Source organism: Orbicella franksi, chromosome 11 (genome assembly GCF_964199315.1).
Source record: "Orbicella franksi chromosome 11, jaOrbFran1.1, whole genome shotgun sequence".
NCBI lineage: Eukaryota > Metazoa > Cnidaria > Anthozoa > Scleractinia > Merulinidae > Orbicella > Orbicella franksi.
In genome coordinates, this window is record NC_138155.1 from 5,792,912 (window position 1) to 5,817,500 (window position 24,589).

The 24,589-nt window shown below is 40.7% G+C and overlaps 1 protein-coding gene and 1 pseudogene across 1 annotated transcript in view; one reads left to right on the top strand and one right to left on the bottom strand.

Annotated features, from left to right (window-relative positions):
* LOC145502325 (uncharacterized) overlaps positions 1-24,589 on the top strand; it is a 119,818-nt gene that overhangs the window by 82,967 nt on the left and 12,262 nt on the right. The window contains 5 exon segments of the mRNA XM_081481588.1: positions 5,464-5,778; positions 7,101-7,499; positions 15,687-16,091; positions 21,028-21,453; positions 23,651-24,031. Coding sequence (XP_081337714.1) covers positions 5,464-5,778; positions 7,101-7,499; positions 15,687-16,091; positions 21,028-21,453; positions 23,651-24,031 — 1,926 coding nt within the window.
* On the bottom strand, positions 9,620-10,869 carry LOC145503287 (uncharacterized; annotated as a pseudogene).

The window sequence follows — 24,589 nt, forward strand, 5'->3', positions numbered from 1 at the left end:
ATAACTGATTTTCCAGCATCCCATCCAGACCCTCAGAAAATGATTGCAGTAAAAACCCGCGTGTAACAACCTATGTTTTTTTTTAACTCTGGCAAAATAGGTTTTTTTTATTTTGGGGAAATTATTGGCAATGTAGGCTAATTAAGTTCTTTATTTGAGTCTTACTTTCTGTGAAGGAGATATAGTTTTTAATTACCAGAAAAATAGTAACCTTGAGTTTGGTCCTTAAATATATAGAATTTATTCACAAGTGTATTACGATAAGCATAAAACAAGTGATTACCAAATGTATATGTAGTGTTGTCTCTATAACAACAGTTCATAATTTAACTGTAACCCACATATAAGAACCTGCTCGATCTCGTTTGGCTAAACAGGTTCTTATATTTTTGGGTATTAAAATCATAGTGGAAAATTTCTGCCCGGAGGTTCTTGAAGCGCTTGGTTTTTACGCGAGGGTTAGCACAGTATCATTTCTAACTGAAAACACTGAAAGGACATCTGAATGCGAATGTTGCGAATGAATGCTAGATGTCTACTATACTACTACAGCAACTTTATTTGCAGGTATTCTCAGACGTTTGCAGAGGCACCGTCGTTTCAGCACTGAATGACGTGGCTTGCATGATGTTTAGTCAACCTCTATGACCTAAGTCACGGTACAGTCGTTCTAAAAATACCTTTCCCTCTACTTCTCCCCATTCTTCTCTCATAGCCTACACTTGATCTATAAGTCTTCGGACTTCATCCCAGTTTACATTACATAGTAAACATTCCAAAGCAACGATGGGCGCATACAGAAGAGTTCGTTTTGTGCTCCTATACACAGTTTATATTTTAAAGCTATCCAGTTATGACAACATCATAAAGGCTTCTACAATATCTCCTTCAGGTAAGCTGGATTTGGTGGTTCTCTTAACCAAGATCGAGAAGGAATGTGATGTGTCTTCCTGTTCGTATCATGTTATATCAATTTGATTTCCATACCTGTACTCTCTGCAGTCTCACCTAATAATCCCTACCCGACTTCGAAACAGACTGCACACTGCCTATGTGCTATGATAGAACAGCCCTTTGTTTAACGACAGAACATTTCCTAAACATGGGGGATGAAAGCGGGATATGGATGGTCCTTTTTCCAGTGTTTTGAATGACAGAGTCGAGTCGCCAAAGGCGCACCCGTGAGAAAGTTGGATTAAATTTTTCAAATTCATCTCTGGTAATCCTTCTTATATTGCCAAACTCGGAAATATTCATCAAGCACTTTTACGAATTGGTGATTCCTAGCATTTTGCGAAATCGGATGTTTATGCCTAGGAGATACTGATTTTTGGTCGCTTGGAAAGGGGAAATAATGTTATTTATTCAAATCTACGGATATTTCATCTGCTTTTTAATAGCAAACCATAGTTGTAAACCGCTTTAATCCTATCGTGGGACTGCTGTCCCATTGCAGTTTAACATCTCTTCCCTCTGCTAAGGAAGCCGGCGGACAGATTTCCGACCGGCTGTCGTTTAACAAGGGCTTAAACAACAGCCGGAAATCTGTTCGGGTTCGTAGATTGACCAAGTGTTAATTGAATCAGTGACAACAATGCCTCTCTAATGGCTATTCCGACAGTGCATTGTTAATAGAGGGAAATGTTTATAAAGCCCAGGCAAAGGAACAAACAAAGATGACAAGATTTATGTTGGAAGGTCCACGACTGTGCATAGTCTTCTGCTTTGTTTTCATTAACCGAAACGTTTCTGTTGGTTAGTTGGGATCCCAATCGGAAGTAAACCATAGCCAAAAAAGCGACCTGGTCGGGTTCCATAACCATTCCCTCACCGGCTATTAAGGAATAATTTTATGAGAAAAGGATTAATTGAAAAAGATTACCAGACACCTTTTGACGGCTTGAATCAAGTAAGGTCATTGCAAGACCTCTGGAGTCATTCCAAGTAATTGAGAACATAATAATACATTGAGGTCTAGATAATATTTTATGATCTGTGGAGCGATGCCAAACAACTTTGAAATACGGAACATAAAAATAACGTTGAACAAAGTTGACTCCGAAAATACCCAAATATCCCAGGAAGTTTTAGCATCGAATAAAGTCTCCAGGCAGCTTTCAGACTAAATTGTTTCTAATCACAGCTTAATGTTCAAAGTTCTCTCGAACAATTATTGAATTTGGGTTTTCGTAATATCCACAATAATCATGGTTTTGTTAAGTGATATCAGACTCAGAGGCTTTTAGCTTCGGGTGATAGCACTTATATAGCCTTGATTATTCTGCATATCAGACTGACCTACGTAGCTAGAGGGATTTCGCGCGCGAGTGCTTTTGTTTTGGCGGCAAGTCGTGGGGGGCTTAGTGAGGAGCATGGTATCGGCCTAGTGTAAACATATCTAAACGCAGTATAAGACAACTAGATGCTGTGACAACGTATAACTCGTTTAGAAAATGTATACGTTTTACCAAGAAGAGAAGAGTTGGGGAAAAACCTTAGGCCATCGTTGAGTATATACTCTTTTTATGTTTTCAACAGAAACTTGGGCATTTCAACGCGAGCTATTTCTGATAAAATTTACTTCAAGACATTTTCATTGTCAAACATTTTCCATTCTCTCTCTTCCCTGCATAACAAAATACCTCGCGTATCTGAACTTCCCATTATATCTAATCAGGAGCCATAATCGGGGACGGAGACCGTAAGTCTCGGGATTCGCGCGCACCTATGATATGGGACAATTTTTCTATTTTTAGAACAAATTGCGCCATCCTGACGTCATATATCCGCGCGGATTCACGCACATGTCGGGGGCTTTCGCGTGCATGTTGTCACGTTGCGTGATCAAATGGTGAGAGTTGAGAGATTCTCTTGCGTATTTTTCACGGCGATGGCAGAGAATAAGGCAGGGAATACGAAACAGGGCGCTTATATGTAGTTTTATGCTCTGAACTAACGGAAAAGGTGGGTTTTTCAGGGTCGAAAACAAGACTTCAATCTCGCGCTGAGAATGAATAATAAGATCTGCTCACGCTAGTTGTAAGCTTACTCGTATGTTTTTGCGTTTGTTCTGACTTAAGAATATAGCAAGAAAACTCTCTACTCTGGTATCGAGTTAATTTGTGAGTTTCTCAGACAATGGTTAATCATAACCAAAACCTGTTTTGATGGTCTCTTATTGTTTCTGCTTGTTTGGTGAGTTTGCAAAAGATTTTGCCGGAAAGGAAAGTCTGACGCGTACAATTGGCTCATTTGCATAGTGCAGCTCGTGCACTTTCAAGTCCGAGTCGGTGTTTTCAATTGTGAACAAATCTTGACAAAGATTTTTTTTCGTTATATTTTGTGCTGAGATGCTGCAACAATTTTCACGAACGCAAAAAAGGCTACTAACATTATGTGTGTTTCTTCAAAATAAGCATAGTGAAGTTTTACATTGCGAAAATGAAAATAGACAAGGAGTTTTGATAACTCGATCAAAAAAATCGAAATCGTTATTCGAAGTTGATTAAAGAAAGCGTCATCGTAACTTTGCTGATTATTTCTGCTTTATTCGCATATTTTCAGCTTAGCTTTTAATATGTTCTCAAACATTTATCAATCTTAAACATATTTAAAAACTATAGAGTTATTGTTTGAGTTCCATGTACGCTTTCACACGAAAGTGCGGCGGAATTACAATTTGTCATGTTTACTGACTGTGCAAAACACGCATCGGCGGGCGCTCTCATTCATCGACAACAGAGAATTTACTGGACTTTACACGAATAAAACTGAGCAGTATCTACGGACGTAAAGTTATTGGGCCTTGATGAAACATCAAGCGTTGCTTACAATTCAAACGAAACTCAAACTAGCAATTACTTTGTATAGTTTTCGGTCGCGATAGACTGGTAAATTCCTCGCAAGCGTGTGGCAAGAGGAGCTAGGAAACTATGAAGTCCTGAAGCTCTGCTATATCTTAATATATCCAGCTAGTTTTTTTGCTGTGTAATGGAAAAGCTGTTAATCTTCAACATATGTGAAATTTAAAGTGGAGTAATGTACAGCTCATGCAAAAGAAGCATCCGTCGGAACACAACTTGGTCAGCGATATATATAAGCTTACAGCGGAACATACCTAAATTCGACACTGTCTTACTTCACTCAAACTGGAGCAGCTTACGACGAAAATACCTAAGCAAAATTCCAACAGACGTAAACGCGTTCAGTTGTGGGCCAAAAACATGAAAAATTTTGGGAATTTCGGACGCCATTTCCCCCGCGCGATATCCGCAAAAATCCTCGCAGCATGTACGCGCGTGTGCCGCAGGTGATGGCGCAATTTGTTCTAAAAATAGAATTATTGTCCCTTATTATATGGCAAGCTCCGCGAGCGGGCAAGATGAATCAAATCCTGCGCTTTGATTGGCTACCCGAGCGGGCAAGATGGAGCTATCTTTCCCGCTCGGGACTACCCGCCGTGTCCCGCAAGAAAAATTTCCCCGAAAGCCATATAATAAATCCTTTATTGACCAAGCTTGTTCGGTCAAGATGGCTGGATATTGGCCTCGTTCATTTTTTGCGAGTTTATTGACCGAGACGGAGTCGAGGTCCATAAACTCGCAAAAAAAGAACTTGGCCAATATCCAGCCATCTTGACCTCACACTTGGCCAATAACCCCTAGATATCATGGGGACAACCCCAATACTTGAAATGGCGCACGCTTACGGTCTCCGTCCCCGATTATGGCTCCTGATCTAATCCTGTAATACCAAGGGTCTGTTTATCCTTTATTTGTTTCAAATGTCTTCTTCTTTCCCTCTTGGCATCCCTGGAATCCAATTCGAAGTATTATGTTTGCAGAGGGTGTCTCGTGTTGAAAAGGTATTATTTATTAGCTTCTTTTGATTCTTATGTCGCAGCTGCCACTCATTTTATCAGTATTTAACCACCGTCAATACAAAAGACAAAGGATGCGTTCCTTTGGAATGATTCGGATCAGAATCACTGATACAAAATTACTCGGATCATCTTTTTTTTAGTCAACGTGATAATGGAAGCAAAGTCTCTTACAAAATGAAAATCAAACAAAAGAATTCCAGGTGGCCGTGGCCGAGAACTGCCGTTTTTTTAATATAGTATTTTTTCTGGGGATGGGGCCGAGGAGGGGGCGGGGAGGAGGGTGCTCCTTTTTCGCTTCTCGTTTCATGAACTAAGGAATAAGGTGGACTGCCTGTAATCTAAGTATTTATGGCGGAAAATCCGAGCGTTATGATATCTTATATTTTTTTCCATGCATTTTTTTGATTTCATGCTTTGTCGACAAATGATTAATGTTCTGTGTTAGAATGCATGGTCGTCCATTTACCTCACCAGGGATAATACCGGAAATGCTTCATCATGCGTTTTCCTGTCAAAGAGATTTTCAATTATTTATTCCTCTGATGCCAGAAGTCTTGTTTTTTCAATCGCACATTTTTTAGCCAAGAGCTCCGAAGCGCTATCCTCCAGCATGGTAGTAAATGTCACCGTAACATCAGCTGTGGAGGTATCCGGTGCAATGACAACAACTGAAGGATTTTACAGTGTTGTAACATCTATGGTATCGCCCGGCCCAACAATAATCGTGGGATCGCCTAACGGATCATCAATTGCGGTACAGGCATCTCCCAGTGCAGCTACACCGGGATCGTCCGGTGCAGCATCGTTCATGTCTACGACGTTGCGCTCTGTACAACTCAGCGTCGAGCCAACGGCTGCCTCAACAGTGAAATTAACAACAACCTCTTCTGTAATTGGTAGTAACAATTATGAGTGAATGGTTACAACTGCGGTAAGTTCAAGTGCCTAATTCTGTCGACTAGTTTCTACCGAGAAAAGGGGAAATGTGATTTGTACATTTAGATTTGACGAAAGGATAATTTTATTCACAATCCGACTAATCTGCGATCAAGTGAGTTTTTTTCCAAGCTTCCCTTTACAGTCCGCTCGAAAAACTACGCATGAGACATTCCCTTCGGAAAATGTCTACCACTTTGACTGACTTGCATTGATTAGCATGGCCACTAGTAGCCAATGAACACTACTTCTGGCACAATTAACACACTACAATCGTGAAATCGTTCGTGAGTGTACGCGAGGTACAAAGCATGTTTCATCACCAAATACTGGGAGGTGGAAGTTTTGCGGTAAATTCAGCATACATTTGATATTTGAACGTTTACAACGAAACGGAGGAAGCTTTTAACTCTGTAGAACGTCGACTTTCTTATGCACCGTTCAAGAATGTTCCACGGAAGCAGACCCAATTTTTTCGAATGAAAAGGAAAAGAAAACCACTGCCGTGTTCTCTAAACAAAATGATTAAAATGACAAAAGTGAAATGCACGCGTATCATTATTCTTATTTGTACAGAAGCGAGAGTTAAGTAGCTAACCCTAACTAGCTAAACAAGACTGCTCAGATTTAAAAGGAAACATTTTTTTTGCGTGCAGTAAACTTGGAAAATTTGCCTCACACAAAATCATGCGCATCATTTTCATTTTGGGGCAACATGCTCATAAGAAGGGTGAAATATCTGTTTAACATTTTACATTCTTTTCACGTAATTTACATGACATTCTCAACGAAAGAAAGGTAATATTACTGGAGTTCATTGCCTGCCAGATTTCTTTTGATAAAGTCAGGATTCAAGCCAAGAGTGTATCGTGTTGTGGAGAGGCTCGATCCTACCCGGACGAAACATTTATAAGTTAATTTGCATATTTATTTCGGCACATAAAATTTCTTTTAAAGCATTAAAACGCGCTTTGTCAAATTGGATATAGTAAAATTTCCTCATAGTGAGTCACTTAATTCCGATAGCGCCAACCCCGGTCCCAGGCATAATCCGGGATTTTGATGCGAGGTTGGCTCTGTAAACTGAGTGTAAAAATTACAAAAATCTGAGTGAAGCAAACCGTGCTCAACGAAACGTATTGAACAATGCCAGCGATCCAAGATAAGCACTTTTGTCATTTTCACTCATGACTCATTTTGTTCTTGTTATTTGTCACTACTGTTCGTTAAGAAATGCAGTTTTGTCGTCTACTGTAGTCAACTGATGTGTCCTTACTTACAGTGGATGGGTGTAACAATTACAAGATCCTGAGTGAAGCAGACCGTGCTCAAGGACAAATAGTTATCAGCAAATATAGATGCGATAGGGATGACCTGGTACCAGGTTGGCATCGTTTCCAAGGAGCTGCCGGAAATCAGATGGCGGACAAATGTGTTCTCACGAATTACTGCGGTACTCAGCATCCAGGATGGCTCTATGGCACACACCCGACAGTTGCTGAAGGTGTGGTCACTCGTAAAGTCTGTTATCATTACTGGGATTATAACTGGTTCGGGTCAAGCAACTGCTGTTACTGGAGTAACAATGTAAGAGTCAGGAACTGTGGAGCTTTCTTCGTATATGAGTTACAAGAGCCGCCTGTTTGCGATCTTCGTTATTGTGGTAACGCCAGTGGCGTAGGTAAGTTGCCTTGTTTGCTTTTGAAAGTGTGTCAGCCAACAATCAGTCATGAAGCAATCATCATCATCAATCATTAAACAAAGTTTAAAAACATCTCCAGAGGTAGTTCAGTGCCATCTTAACTTTTCGAGTGTAAGGTGGCTCTGAACGTCTGCGGATGACGATAAAGCAGTACCTTATTAATCTGATCACAACTCGTATTGGTATTACATACCATGTTAAGGAATTCGTAGCGTATTTGTAGAAATATCAGAATCATTTCTATCCTCTAGTTCTTTATCATGAACAACCAACATATATCTGCCTTTATTATTACTACGAAAAAAGGTACTTTTCCCTTTTTATTCACTCTCTCATCCCCAACAGCCGTTTCCATGACAATTTGGCGCAAAACTTAGCTTTCTTGTAAGAGAGCGAAAAGCGTTTCTGTTCCAAGCTCTCAATTGTCGTTGCATTGAAACAATAATGGCCAAATGCAAATTAATAAACTCCGACACCTAAAAACACATTAGAATAACTAGTTGGGTTAAATTCAAATTTCCAGAGCTTAGCGTGTTTGCTTTAGAGATTCGGGAAAGTCTGCGTGCAAACATGGTGGCCCATCAGGCCGACGTTCATCTCCGGTTCATTAGACTACAATTATTTATAGATCTTTTTTTAAAATAAGAATACTTCTGGGCAGCACGCAGCAACAACTAACGATCTTGTACAACTGAGTTTATTAATCGACCGGTTTCGTCTGCTGGTGAGATTTCGTCAGGATCGAACTACAACTGAGATACAAAGATGGAACTTATTTGACACTAAATATTGGTAGTACAAAGTACGCTCCTACATGTTCTCCTTGTTTCTATCGAGTTATAGAAACACTCGTGAAAGTTTGGGAGAACTCGAAAAAGCGGTGGAAACACTGCGGCTCGTGTTCCCACAACATTTCTCGTTCTACACTCTTTCTCCCAAACTTCCACTCTCCTCATGCTTATGAGAAGAGTGAAATATTTATCTTTTATCTTTTTCTCGGCTCGTTAGCGGGCGGAATTCACCAAATCCTGTAATCTGATTGGTTCCTGGAGTGGGCGGAATTTTCTCATCCGGACTGCCAGAGCAGGCGGAATCCGTCAAGTTGATCTATTTTCGTGAACGAATTAGCGGTAATCGTCATCTTTTGCCCTTTTTACACTTCCTTAGACGATTAATGAACGCAAGTTTATCTCTATTCACCTTTAAATGGCAAGGAAAGTCACTGTAAGTAAATTCAATTGAGTTTTTTGAAGTGGTGAGAGTTTGTTTGGCTGTTTGTAGCTCGGCGCTGTAATGGCGCGTAATCCTCTGTCTCTCTCTGTACAATTTTAAGTAGAAAATGAATCAATTTCAGTTGAGTTTACTTCTCCGATCGTTGCCGTATTTGAGAGAATATCTGTGGAATACACCTCAGGAATTTCCTGGCTATCTGCCACACAATTACGGTAAAGTCTGATTTCGAGTGATTCGCAACGACTGACAGAAATTGTTTTTGTATTACAACTTCAAACTTCGCACGAAATTTCACACCGGAAAAACACTTCTAGAAAACTTAAATGGAGAGCTAAATGCAACTAACATAAAGAAGTTCGGTATAAATCTGTTCTCTAATACATCTTTCTTGTCTTCTATCTGAGTTATTCGCGCGTTCGCTCGTTAGATTTTTTACCAATGGTTTGTAGAGTCTGTAGACGGCGCGTAAGCCAATTCAGTGACAAAGCTGCGTAAACAAACCCACTTTTATGCCAATTTACCGCAAGAAAAAAAGATAAACATGTTAGTGACCGGCTTAGTGTCGGTCCGTATAGTGTAAAACTGTGACCTCGGGTTTGAAAATGCTGCCCGGGCAGTATTTTCAAGACCTCGGTCACAGTTTTTCGCTATAAGGACCTCCCCGCCGGCCAATAACATATATATATTTTATACCCTTTTCAAGTAATTTATTTGACATGCCTAACGAGCGAAAATTAATTTTATTAATTTTAATTTTTAGTTCACTGCCTGCGAGATTTCTTTCGATCAAGTCAGGATTCAAGCCAAGAGTGTATCGTGTTGTAGAGAGGCTCGATTCTATACGGGCGAAACATCTATAAGCATACTTACAAATTCTTTGGCATACAGCAGTTTCTCCTCCAACTTCTGTTTGGATGCTTCCTTTCTCCACTCATTGACGATGAAGGTGATAAGACTCGTCTTACTGCTCACTCTTGTCAAGAAATTTCTCCACTGCCTAACTATCTGTGTGTTAGTGATGTTTAACAAGCTGGTGTCCTGCCTCTTCACCTTGCAGTTGCCGCTCACTGTTCTTAATAGATTGCTCCTTGTAGGTGTGAAATACGACGTCTATTCTGTTACACCACACCCCTTCTTTCATTGCCATAGACAGGACTGTCATAGCGACATCGATCACCACAGGTCAGTTGATCTCCCTTTGGCCTTTGCACCAGAGACATGCCATCAATAACTGCAGCAGAATTTACAGGGACATCCTCAGAGACCTGCACATTTTTCTGTAACAGTGCTGCCTGGGAGACCTTGTTGGTCTTTCTCAGAAGGCCATCTGGAGTTGACAAGGCCCAGGGAAGTGGTCCAAGAGGATGGTAAAGGATGGTATCCATCTGCAAGCTTCGTCCTTGTGCACTAACTATGGTTCTTCCAAACAAGGACCTGTCTGCTTTCAAAATAATCGATCGGTCGTTGGTTCGCACCTGTTTCTTCTTGTTCATGTCGCTGAATGTCGTCAGGTTGTTGGTCTTCAGAGGGTCATGGAATTTCCTGATTTGTGCAGTCTTCTCCATCCTCTCTTCTTTAATCTTTCACCAACCGCGTGTGCGGTTTTCAGGTCTGTAGCAATCTCTCTGAGGGCTTTCTTTGCTGTTGAAATCCTAATCAGAAATGCACTTCGGTATTCTGCTGTGAGGTAGTAGCGCTGAACAGTTGCTGGTTTTAAGCTTAAACGTGTGGTTCCACCAGGATTCTGGTTATCTTTGTTCACTGTGACCTCAGTTGTCTGGTCAACTGGAATCCTCTTAAAGGGATTGCTGGCTAACTGAACGGAAAAACTGCCTTCCTTGAATGCCTTATGTACTTCAGGCTTTTTGTCACCGAGATTTGTCATCTGAGCAAAGTAAGGAGTCAGGTGTCGTGAATAGTTCACCTTGTCATAGGCGAAACACCAAGGAATCATCATGCGTATGGAATGGAGATGTAAATCCCAGTCACCTTCACGAGATGTCCGCAACAGGCCAAGAACTATTTCGTCTACCACATCCACATATGACATCCAGAATGCTGAAAGTTCACCGTTATTTTGACGAAGATGATTCAGGAACTCTCTCCACATAGTCATCACTTGAGCAGGACTGGGCATCGAAGCAGCTGGTCTAGGCTCTCTTCCTTCAAATTATTAGCCAGTGTATCCACCTGCACAAGAAAAGACGCCACCGTGATGCGAAGATTAGAATCACTGCTCTTAAGCTTTCTTGTGAACTCAGTCCATGCTCACCTCATCAGTGCTTTATAGAGGTACTTGTGTGCCCGCCCGCTACGGTTGTAATGCTTTGCATCAATGACACCACTTATGGAGCCCTCAGCAACTATTTGTGATTCAATGAAGATGGCCTTCAAACCGCTATCTCCAAATCGTTTCCCCAGGATAGCCAATGCCATGCAAATCATGTGAAATGTTCCAATTCGAAAAACAATGTTCGAAAACTGGTCTTGCTTCCATGCAATTTCCGCTGCTTTTGTGTAAAGTGCTTGATCAACGACAACGACAATTTATGATAGATCAAGTTTCTTCCTGATTTCCTCTGAGTGGTTAAGGATCTCAATCACTGTTGCTAATTCTGTTGCTGGAGCATTTATTGTCGGGAGACATATACATCAAGTTGGGGTTGATGATCTGTGCTCAAGTCCTCTGTTTCCTTTAGTCCATGCGTGGTAGGTCTTTCGGCGGTGGGTAAGGACTAAAGACTCTAGGCTGTACAGCGATTCCGTTGACATGGTGGGATGTTCCTTCTCCTGACAAGATCTCTTCAATTCTGGCTATGTTGTCCCAGGCGAGGTTTGTGAAGAGGTGTGGCTTAATGGCGACGGAAAAGGATACTCTTTCATCCAGACCTGATGCCGCTTTTGTGGACACAAAGCGGTGTCGTTTTCCTCACGCTGAGTATATGACATCCCGTGGCCAGACTTGCTAAGTATCCTGATTATCTCTGTGCTTCCAGTTAATGTTTTGACAGCATAAGGAAGGCTTGGGAGGCTTATGCTGACCGCATGTGACAGCGTATATTAAGTCTTGACCAAATGACTGGATGAGATTTGACACTCTCTCTGATGGATTCTCATTCTGAGAATTTCCAGTTTGAAGTCCAACTAGAAAACGATGCAGCTGGGTAAGCATTTCCATGGCATTTGACAGATCAGATGGGTAGCAAGGCCAGGAAGTAGGTTTCATATCTCCTCTTATGACTTCCCGAATCTGTGATGACGCTTGGTCTGTTATCTTGTTGGCATCAGTTAGCTTCACCTTCCAGATTGCTAGCTCTTTACTGAGATTGTCATTAGCAAGGAACATCCCTAAACGATAAGCTATCAGGAACTAACGGCAACTTTCCGGAATCATTTGGGAAGATATGGATAGAATTGCCCAGTTCTGATTCAAGCCTTCAACGGATGTTCTTCTTTGTGGTAGTTTTAAGAGCTACACCCTTGCTGGACATGAACGCTTCTATTTTCTCGGTAAGCTGGACAACTGGTACCACCTTCTTATGTGGAATTACTTCTTTTCTGATGTAATGAAAAAGTTGTACGAATGCTTCTATATCAGCTACGTGTGATAGCATGTCGGTTACCTGTGCACGTGACGAATTCTCCACTTCTTTATCACCTACATGATCACGGTCTTTGGTTTTAATGTTAGTGTAACTTTTATAGCATGAAGCGTGGTAGTGGGCTTCTGCGGCCACTATGTCTCTGCTAGTTATGGCAAGAATTCTTGCATCATTGTTTAATATTGCACAATGACGGAGTGTCGTATCTGTCCTCAGTTGTACAGCCTGGATGAGTTTCCCCCTTGACTCTGGATTTTTCATGAATTTAACCTTATTACAGAAGATGCCTACAGGATTGTATACTCTCCCTTCGGTGGATGGTCTCCTATACTGCCTTTTTATGGGATTGGATTCTTCGTCAACTGACTCTTCTAAGTCTCTTTTCATATATAGTAAACAGGCTTCTACATTATCGGTGGTATCCGATGTTTTGTGGTATGTGATTTTCGTCGGCTGTTTTGGCGACATCCAAAACTGCCTGATGATTTCGATCTTTGGCTGTTTCCAGCAAAGCCAACCAAGAGCTGATGTCCTTTGGGGACACAAGATGTTCTTCCTCCTTATCACATGCGGCATAGTGTATTATGCACTGGCGTTTGTCCTTTTCCATTCAATCTGAATGGCAAAAGCAAGCTTAGTAGATGGAAAATTTAAATAAATCTATTATTCACTCTGAAACAATAGCGTAAATGATGTCAACGATTTCATATACGTTATAGATGTTAGTAATTTAGCACTCAGTAATAGATCGAGTATTTCAAAATTTAGATCGAACTGAAAGGCTGATTTCTAAAACAGTTTAAAAAAGATTTCTTGCGAGCTGATTTGATTTCTTATAACACAAAGTACAATTGAAGTTCTAAATAGATAAAAGGTGAACTATCTGAAAAAACGTAGAAGCAGAGTTTTTTTGCATAAAGGAGAGCAAGTTTTAAAAAACACTAGAGTTTTATGAAGAAGGTTAAAGATATTTCCAGCTATTGTTTGCCACGACAGAAATGGACTGTTTTCCTTGTTTGTTTGTACTCTAGATTATGTTTTCCTTAACATCTCATGTTGTGCCTCAGCTCTGTCGTCTTTACCATGCTATTTTGCAATCCAAACAAAGTTTTTAAAACTGATTCATTCATAAAGAGTACACAAAACTAAAATGTTTATAAAATATATTCATATGTGGGATAATTAAGTGACTGATAGATGTCTAGTAGTTTAAACACTCACCTTAACGAAGTTGACCTTTACAAAATGGCGGATACATCAAGCAACAGAGTTGTCAGACATGGCATAAATTAACATTCTATCCTCTAGTTCTTTATCATTAACAACCAACATATATCTGCCTTCATTATTACTACGAAGAAAGGTACTTTTCCCTTTTTATTCACTCTCTCAACCCCAGCAGTGGTTTCCGTAACAATTTGGCGCAAAACTTACCTTTCTTGCGAGAAAGCGAAAATTGTTTCTGTTCCAGGCTCTCAATTGTCATTGCATTGAGACAATAATGACCAAATGCAAATTAATAAACTCCGACACCGAAAAACACAGTAGAATAACTAGCTGGGTTAAATTCAAATCCCTAGAGCTTAGCGTGTTTGCTTTAGAGATTCGGGAAATTCTGCCCGCAAACATAGTGGCCTGTCAGGCCGACATTCATCTCCGGTTTATAAGACTACAATTATTTATAAATCTTTTTTTTTAAATGAGAATACTTGTGGGCAGCACGCAGCAACAACTAATGCTTTTGTAAAACTGAGTTTATTAATCGACCGCTTTCGTCTGCTGATGAGATTTCGTCACGATCAAACTACAACTGAGATACCGAGATGGAACTTATTTTGTACTAAATATTGGCAGTACAAAGTACACTCGTACATGTTCTCCGTGTTTCTATCAATTTATAGAAACACTCGTGAAAGTTTGGGAGCACTCGAAAAAGCTGTGGAAACACTGCAGCTCGTGTTCCCACAACATTTCTCGTTCAGCACTTTTTCTCTCGAACTTCCACTCGTGTTTCTATAACTGGATAGAAACACGGTACATGCTTTCTATTTCTTAAATCGATGAATGTTTACAACTACTTTAAGTTTAGCCGGTTACTTAATACTGTCGACTTGTTTCCACCGGAAAAAGAGAAATTTTAATATGGCTATTCGATCAAAAAGACAATTTTATTGCAGTTCAACTAACCTAACCAACCACGATTGCCTCTACCGGTGGCTTGAAAAGGTTTATGACTGATGACATTGATCAACACGCCAACTAATAGCCAATAAACGTTACTTCCAGTACACACTGCTCGCGAGAGTACGCACGGTACGGTACGAAGCACGTCTCATCAAAATCTACCCAAAGCTCAGAAAATGTAAAGCTTACAGAACCTCTCTATTTCTCAACACACGCGAAAGAAAAACTGCCTGCGAAGCCAGCGCGAGGCAATCATTTCATTCAATACTTATTACATAGTTACTCAATTAAAACACCTCATTGTAAACATTGATTGTAGAGAATAAATCAATAATCAAAAAAATTCTAGTGATACTTGGATGGGGCTTTGCCTCATACTAAATTTTGAGATTCATTTATTTTGACGTCGGTTACCGTTCACGTGACCGTGATGCACGCGTATTATTATTCTTCTTTGTAGAGAAGTGAGAATTTAGTGGCTAAACAAGAAGTCTAAGTTAAAAATGATACAATTTTTTTTACGTACAGTTAACTTAGAAAATTTGCTTCACGCAAAAATAATGCGCATCATTTTCACTTTGGAAGAACATCCTAATGAGCAGAGTGAAATATCAATCTAATATTTTATACTGTTTTCAAGAAATTTATTTGACATGCTCAACGAACGAAATTTAATTTTACTGGAGTTCAATGCCTGCGAGATTTCTTTCGATCAAGTTAGGATTCAAGCCAAGAGTGGATCGTTTTGTAGAGAGGCTCGATCCTATACGGGCGAGACATTTATAAGTACACTTACTTATTTGGGAGAGAGGGCAAATTCAAATTATTTTAAGGCATTATAACGCATTATGTTCAAATTCATGGTGTGTCACTTAATTCCAAGAGCGTCAATCCCTGCTCCGGGCATAGTCCGGGACTTTGATGCAAGGCCGGCTCTGTAAACTGGGTGTAAAAACCACACAGTTCTGAGCGAAGCAGACAGTGTTCAGAAAAAAGGTATTGACCAATGTCAACAATCCAACATGTTCGTTTTTCTCATTTGCACTCATGACTCATTTTGTTTTAGTTACTTGTCACTACAGTTCAGTTAAGAAATGCAGTTTTCTCCTTTACTGTAGTCAGCTGATCGATGTGTCCTTATTTACAGTAGATGGATGTAAAAATTACACAATCCTGAGTGAAGCAGACCGCGCTCAAGGACAAATAGTGATCAACGCCAGCAGTTATAGATGCGATAGGGATGACCTGGTACCAGGTTGGTATCGTTTCCAGGGAGCTGCTGGAGATCAGATGGCGGACAAATGTGTTCCCACGAATTACTGCGGTACTCAACATCCAGGTTGGCTTAATGACACACACCCGACAGTTGCTGAAGGTGTGGTCACTCGTAAAGTCTGTTATGATTCCTGGGATTATAACCGGTACGGGTCAACCAACTGCTGTTACTGGAGTAACAACATAAGAGTCAGGAACTGTGGAGCTTTCTTCGTGTATGAGTTACAAAAGCCGCCTTATTGCGATCTTCGTTACTGTGGTAACGCCAGTAGCGCAGGTAATTTGCCTTGTTTACTTTTTGAGTGTGTCCGTCAACAATCAATCATCAAGTAATCATCATCATCAATCATCAAACAAACTTTAAAAACATTCTCCAGAGGTAGTTCAGTGCCGTCTTAACTTTTCCAGTGTAAGGTGGCTGTGAACGCCTGCGGATGACAATAAAGCTGTATCTTATTAATCTGATCACAACTCGTATTGGTATTACGTAGCACGTGTGTCTAGAGAAACTTCCATGTTACGCAATTCTTAGCGTATTGTAGAAACATCAGAATCATTTCTATCCTCTAGTTCTTTATCATTAACAACCAACATATATCTGCCTTCATTATTACTACGAAGAAAGGTACTTTTCCCTTTTTATTCACTCTCTCAACCCCAGCAGTGGTTTCCGTAACAATTTGGCGCAAAACTTAGCTTTCTTGTAAGAAACGAAAGAGTTTCTGTTCCAGGCTCTCAATTGCCGTTGCATTGAGACAATAATGACCAAATGCAAATTAATAAACTCCGACACCGAAAAACACAGTAGAATAACTAGCTGGGTTAGATTTAAATCCCTAGAGCTTAGCGTGTTTGCTTTAGAGATTCGGGAAAGTCTGCCTTCAAACATGGTGGCCCATCAGGCCAACATTCATCTCCGGTTTATGAGACTACAATTGTTTATAAATCTTTTTTTTTAAATAAGAATACTTGTGGGCGACACGCAGCAACAACTAATGATTTTGTAAAACTGAGCTTATTAATCGACCGGTTTCGTCTGCTGATGAGATTTCATGAGCTAAGATCAAACTACAACTGAGATACAAAGATGGAACTTATTTTATACTAAATATTGGTAGTACAAAGTACGCTCCTACATGTTTTCTGTGTTTCTATCAAGTTATAGAAACACTCGTAAAAGTTTAGGAAATCTCGAAAAAGCTTTGGAAACACTGCGGCTCGTGTTCCCACAACATTTGTCGTTCTGCATTTTTTCTCCCAAACTTCTACTCGTGTTTCTATAACACGATAGAAACACGGTACATGCTTTCTATTTCTTAAATCGATGAATGTTTACAACTACCTTAAATTTAGCCGGTTACTTAATACTGTCGACTAGTTTTAACCGGAAAAAGAGAAATTTTGATTTGGCTATTCGATGAATGAATAATTTTACTCGCCGTTCCACTAACCTAACCAAGCCCGATTGCCTCTACCGGTGGCTTGAAAAAATTTATGATATTTGAAAATTTATGGTATTGATCAACACGCCAACTAATAGCCAATAAACATTAATTCCAGTACACACTACTCGCGAGAGTACGCACGGTACGGTACGAAGCACGTCTCATCACAATATAGCCGAGGCTCCGAAAATGTAAAGCGTACAGAACCTCTCTATTTCTCAACACACGCGAAAGAAAAACTGCCAGCGAAGCCAGCGCGAGGCAATCATTTCATTCAATACTTATTACATAGTTACTCAATTAAAACACCTCATTGTAAACATTGATTGTGGAGAATAAATAAATAATAATACAAAATAAAAATAGAACTGTAACCAGGATAAGACATATTGGAATAAAAACCTTCTCTGGTTAAAAATATATTAAAAATATAAGCTTTCGGCTATCAGTCTATAGCCTTTAACGAATGAAAAATGTGGCGCGCAAGCCAAAATATATACGAATGGGGTGCGAAAAATTGAGAATGGAAACAAGCGTGAAAAAAGCTAGAAGATAAAAATGTAAATGAGGCCTGATTACAATAAAATCGAGTATTGCCTAGGCAACGGTTTTGAGTTGTTTTCCGCGTCGACGGTTTTTGCTGTGTGCCAAGATTCTAGTGTTTTTCGAGCGCGGTAATCGCCTTTGTCAATGACACAAGTATTGTCGAAATCAATGGAGTGATTGTTTTGCCACGCATGGTTTGCAACATTAGAGCCATTTGAATAGTTCTTCAAGTTTCGTTGATGTTCCTTCTTTCGGGTTTGGAAGCATCTTCCGGTTTCTCCTATGTAATTCCAAGGGCAGTCTTTACATGGAATTTTGTAAACAACATTACATTGAAAATCTGAGGGTTGTCTGAACTTTGGTGACGGGAATTCTTGTTGAAGGGTTTTAAGTGGTTTGTTGACAACTCGGATATCATTTTTGCGGAGTAATCTTGTGAGGGACTCGGTTAGGCCGCTGATGTAAGGGAGACATGCAAAACCCTGGTACATATTAGATGGATCAGCCCATTTGAAGAACATAGAAACCAGTTCTTCTGGTGGAGGAACTGTAGATGGGGGTGGCTTCTTATTGAGAATGTTAGAAATAACAGCCGGTGGGTAACCATTAGCTTCTAACGCGACCCTAACATGATTGGTTTCACGTGTTTTTCCTTCAAAGCTGCTAGGGAGGTTGGATGCCCGGAACAAGAGGGTCGAGGTCGTGCTGATTTTGTGTTCTTTTGCATGATGGGAAGAGAAATCCAAATAATGGTCAGTATGGGTTGGCTTCCGAAATATATCAATAAAGGCAACTCCATTTCTTCTGGAAACCAAGGTGTCTAAGAAGGGAATTTGGCCGTTGTTTTCAAGTTGGATTGTGAAAGAAATTTTGGGATCACAGGCGTTAAGAGTATCGTGGAAGGAAGAACCGGCGTCCTTCTTGGTAATCACAAAGCTGTCGTCAACATATCGTTTCCAAACCCTTGGTGGGACTGGTGAGGTAAAGGTAAGGTAAGGTAAGGTAAAGTCTGCATACGAGCCAACTGGCCCATCAGGCCGGAGCTTATCCCGGTTTCTGTAGCATGAAGCGACTAGGAGTATTTCTACTCCCCCCTGGATGGAATGCTGGTCCATCGCAGGGTTACCTCCAGCATTAAGTTCGCCGGTACCCATTTATACACCTGGGTGGAGAGAGGCACTGTGAGAGTAAAGTGTCTTGCCCAAGAACACAACACAATGTCCCCGACCAGGGCTCGAACCCGGACCGCTCGATCCGGAGACGAGCGCACTAACCATGAGGCCACCGCGCCTGGGACTGGTGAGGTACTGATAGCTAAATCCTCGATCACTTCCATACAGAGGTTAGCAACAATGGGGCTAACTGGACTGCCCATTGCACAGCCGTGGATCTGTTTGTATATACAGTTATTATAGACAAAATAATTGTTTGAAAGAGTGAAATCCAGTAGAGAAATGATGTCATCTGTGCTGAGAATTGTTCTGGATCGTAATGTGTTGTAGAAAGAAATGGAGTTGCCTTTATTGATATGTTTCGGAAGCCAACCCATACTGACCATTATTTGGATTTCTCTTCCCATCATGCAAAAGAACACAAAATCAGCACGGTCTCGACCCTCTTGTTCCGGGCATCCAACCTCCCTAGCAGCTTTGAAGGAAAAACACGTGAAACCAATCATGTTAGGGCCGCGTTAGAAGCTAATGGTTACCCACCGGCTGTTATTTCTAACATTCTCAATAAGAAGCCACCCCCATCTACAGTTCCTCCACCAGAAGAACTGGTTTCTATGTTCTTCAAATGGGCTGATCCATCTAATATGTACCAGGGTTTTGCATGTCTCCCTTACATCAGCGGCCTAACCGAGTCCCTCACAAGATTACTCCGCAAAAATGATATCCGAGTTGTCAACAAACCACTTAAAACCCTTCAACAAGAATTCCCGTCACCAAAGTTCAGACAACCCTCAGATTTTCAATGTAATGTTGTTTACAAAATTCCATGTAAAGACTGCCCTTGGAATTACATAGGAGAAACCGGAAGATGCTTCCAAACCCGAAAGAAGGAACATCAACGAAACTTGAAGAACTATTCAAATGGCTCTAATGTTGCAAACCATGCGTGGCAAAACAATCACTCCATTGATTTCGACAATACTTGTGTCATTGACAAAGGCAATTACCGCGTTCGAAAAACACTAGAATCTTGGCACACAGCAAAAACCGTCGACGCGGAAAACAACTCAAAACCGTTGCCTAGGCAATACTCGATTTTATTGTAATCAGGCCTCATTTACATTTTTATCTTCTAGCTTTTTTCACGCTTTTTTTGTTTTTCATTCGTTAAAGGCTATAGACTGATAGCCGAAAGCTTATGTTTTTAATATATTTTTAACCAGAGAACGTTTTTATTCCAATAATACAAAAAATTCTAGTGATACTAGGCTGGGGCTTTGACTCATAATAAATTCTGAGGTTCATTTTGACGTCGATTACTGTTCACGTGACCGTGATGCACGCGTATTATTATTCTTCTTTGTAGAGAAGTGAGAATTAAGTTGCTAAACAAGAAGTCTTAACTCAAAAAGGATACAATGTTTTTTTACGCACAGTAAACTTAGAAAATTTGCTTCATGCAAAATAATGCGCATCATTTTCACTTTGGAAGAACATGCTAATGAGAAGAGTGAAATATCTATCTAATATTTTATACTCCTTTCAAGTAATTTATTTGATATGCTCAACGAACGAAATTTAATTTTACTGGAGTTAATTGCCTGCGAGATTTCTTTCGATCAAGTTAGGATTCAAGCCAACAGTGTATCGCTTTGTAGAGAGGCGTGACCCTATACGGGCGAGACATTTATAAGTATACTTACTTATTTGGGGGCGAGGGCAAATCCAAATTATTCTAAAGCATTATAACGCACTATGTTCAAATTCATAGTGTGTCACCCGATTCCAAGAGCGTCATTCCAGCTCCGGGCTTAGTCTGGGACTTTGATGCAAGGCTGGCTCTGTCAACTGGGTGTAAAAACCACACAGTTCTGAGTAAAGCAGACCGTGTTAAAAAAAAAAGGTATTGAACAATGTCAACAATCCAAGATGATCGCTTTTGTCATTTTCACTCATGACTCATTTTGTTTTTGTTATTTGTCACTACAGTTCAGTTAAGTAATGCAGTTTTGTCGTTTACTGTAGCCAACTGATGTGTCCTTATATACAGTAGATGGATGTAAACATTACACAATCCTGAGTGAGGCAGACCGCGCTCAAGGACACATAGTGATCAACACCAGCAATTATAGATGCGATAGGGATTACCTGATACCAGGATGGTATCGTTTCCAGGGAGCTGCCGGAGATCGGATGGCGGACAAATGTGTTCCCGTACGTCACTGCGGTACTCACTATCCTGGTTGGCTAAAGGGCTCACACCCGACTGTTACTGAAGGTGTGGTCACTCGTAGAGTCTGTTATCAAGATTGGTATTATTACTTGTATTATTACTGGTACTATTACTGGTACTGGTCAAGCAACTGCTGTCACTGGAGTAACAATATTAGAGTCAGGAACTGTGGAGCTTTCTTCGTGTATGAGTTACAAAAGCCGGCTTATTGCGATTTTCGTTATTGCGGTAACGGCATAGCAGGTAAGTTGCCTTATTTCCTTCTTTGAGTGTGTCAGTCAGCGACCAGTCATCAAGCAATCATCATCATCAATCATCAAACAAGGTTTAAAACAGTCTATAGAAGTGGTTCAGTGCCATTTTAAATTTTCGAATTTAAGATGGCTCTGAAGCCCTCCGAATGACAATAAGGCTGTATCTTATCAATCTGAGCATAATTCTTACTGGTAATACGTAACATATGCGTTTACAGAAGCTTCCATGTTACGCAATTCTTACCGTATTAGTAAAAATATATCAACCCTTTTTATCCTTTAGTTCTTTATCATTAACATCCAACATTTACATTGGAGAGCAGGAATGGCGCAGTGGTGAGAGCGCTCGCCGGCCCGGGTTCGATTCCAGCCCGATGCCATCTGTGGGCTGAGTTTGTTGTTTGTTCTCGACTTGCTCCGATGGTTTTTCTCTGGGTTCTCCGGTTTCCTATTTCCATGAAAACGAACATCTCCAAATTCCAATTCGAAGAGGACAGAGGACCCGCGTGAAAACCAGCTAAGGCTGATGTGGCTTCCTCTCTAAATATCTGCTTTCACTATTTCTACGAATCACGGTATTTTTCTCTTGTCATTCTGTCAGTAAAAGGTACCAAGTGTACTCTCTCAACCCCAACACCGGACAACTTACGTACTCTCTATTGTCTGTGTCTCTGTGCATTGTCGTTCAGAGTGAGACAAAAATTAGGGAGCCTAAGCAATGACGATGGCGACCCGGAGGACTACGCCTCTTAAAAAGTGAATCTATATTTTACCCTGGAATTTCGCAATTGTTTAGATCTGTTCAGTGCCCCTATTAATGGCAGAAGTTGCTCAAACTAAATATGTAATGGCAGAGTTCAATGCCATTAATAATACAAAAAATTAGTCTCCGTCTTTCGCGTCCTCTAAAATATGCAGAACCTAGACCTTTCACGTTGCTGTTTTCTGGAGGACGGCTGAGACGTGCACAGCCATTGTTCTGCTTATTAAGCCTTTTGTTTGATGGCGTTTGCGTTGTCGTCGCCGTCGTGGTTTCCTTGAGGTCACTTTAATAACCAAATGCAAATACAATTAAATTCCAGCCACGTGGGGACGTCGACATCACACCATTTTGTACAGCAAACAAAAAAAAAACCCCTAGCGTGTCACTGGAATGATTTTTTTTCCTCTTAGAGCCAATTTATATGGTCTCGGGTACCCGAGACAACCCTCCCCCGAGTTACCCTGGCTGAAGTAGCTTTTAGCTCATTTCTTTGCAAAACTCAACCAAGCGTTTACATTAGGATCGCAAAACCATCCCAGGGGGCGAGACAACTCGGATGAGCGAGTTGTCTCGCCTCAAAGGGTAAGGTAACCCTGGTAAGCGGGACAACTTTTCTTCAAAAAAATGCCTTTGCTCGCCTAACCGGGACAACTCTCGGCATGGCGAGTGTCACGAAATGCCTAAATGTAGGATTTAAAATAGAAATTCGTATCAAAGAAGTGAAATTTAACTCGGCAAAACCCTCTGTGATCGAATGACCGAGAGAAACGCAAAGAAAGAGGGAAATTTCCAACTTCATTATTCAAGAAGGGTTATGAATAATAATGCAGGGTCAACTTTGACTCAATCTACAGGAACTATGTTTTCACATATCTACGCTCGATAAAGTTGCCGCAGGGGGAGGGTTGTCTCGGGTACCCGAGACCATATAAATGGGGCCTTAATAGGTACTTTAATTAAAACACACCGGAATAACCAGTCGGTTGAAATTCAAATCCCTTAGCTTAGCGTGTTTGCTTAAGAAATTGGCGAAAGTGTGTGTGCAAACATGGTGGCCCATCAGGTCGACGTTCATCTTCGGTTTCTCAGACTACAATTATTTATAGATCTCCAATCCCCACTAGATGGAAAGCTAGTTCACCATTCACTGTTCATTTTTGATCACCATATCCATGCATCAGGATATTTTTTTAAACTCTCCTGCTTGCCAAACATTTATCAATCTTGACCAAGAGATTATCAAGGAAAGAGAGTGTATCCCCCATATAGGCTTTATACCCAAGGTAATCCCTCTGAAGTAGTTTTTAGACATGGTACCCAGTTCTTTATCAATCTTGACTCACTCGGTTTTGTTACTTGTCACTGCTGTCCGGTTAAGCAGTTTTGTCTTTACTGTAGCCAACTGATGTGTCCTTACTTATAGTGGATGGGTGTAACAATTACACAGTCCTGAATGAAGCAGACCGCGCTCAAGGACACCTAGTGATCAACGCCAGCAATTATAGATGCGATAGGAATGACCTGGTACCAGGTTGGTATCGTTTCCAAGGAGCTGCTGGAGATCGGATGGCGGACACATGTGTTCCCGAACGTCACTGCGGTACTCTCTATCCATATTGGGTTTCTGGTGCTCACCCGACAGTCGCTGAAGGTGTGGTTACTCGAAGTGTCTGTTTATCCTTTTCAAACATCTGCTGTAACAGGTATCAAAATATCGGAATAAAGAACTGTGGTGTGTATTTCGTGTACGAGTTACCGAGGACGCATTACTGCCCAGGTCGGTATTGCGGTAACGGAATCGCAGGTAAGTTTCTCAGGACTTTTTTAAATTATTTCAGACAGCAGCCAAAACATCAAGTTACAGTTATGATTTAACACGCTTTTACGGCTACGAAACAGGTTGAATTGATGGTTGAATTACTTGTATTCTTTTGGAGAAAAGATGACTGTCGAAACTGACCGCTCAACCCATTAGACTTTTGAGCCCGAGGGGAGGGGGTGGGGGTGGAGGGAGGCCTACGTGTAAATGTGGTGGGGCTGCTCTTCGAAAAATTCAAACTATGCCCCTAACTGACGAATACATTAATCCATCTGTAAAGAAATTTTCAAGAATATACGCCACACTCATCTAAACCATCAGCAAAGTATATATAGGGCGGCATTTCTCAATTTCTTTAAATGCAATCTTGAACAATACCATGATGGATAACAAGACTGGCTTTCTGCTCTGAACACCGTAGGCGATACAAAAATTCTTACTGTGCCATTTCCAATGTTCCTTTTGTCTCAATTTCAAAACGAGTCCTCATGCAAAACCTGTAGGCCACACGCGTTTGCGCATGAATGGTTTTGCACATAGCCA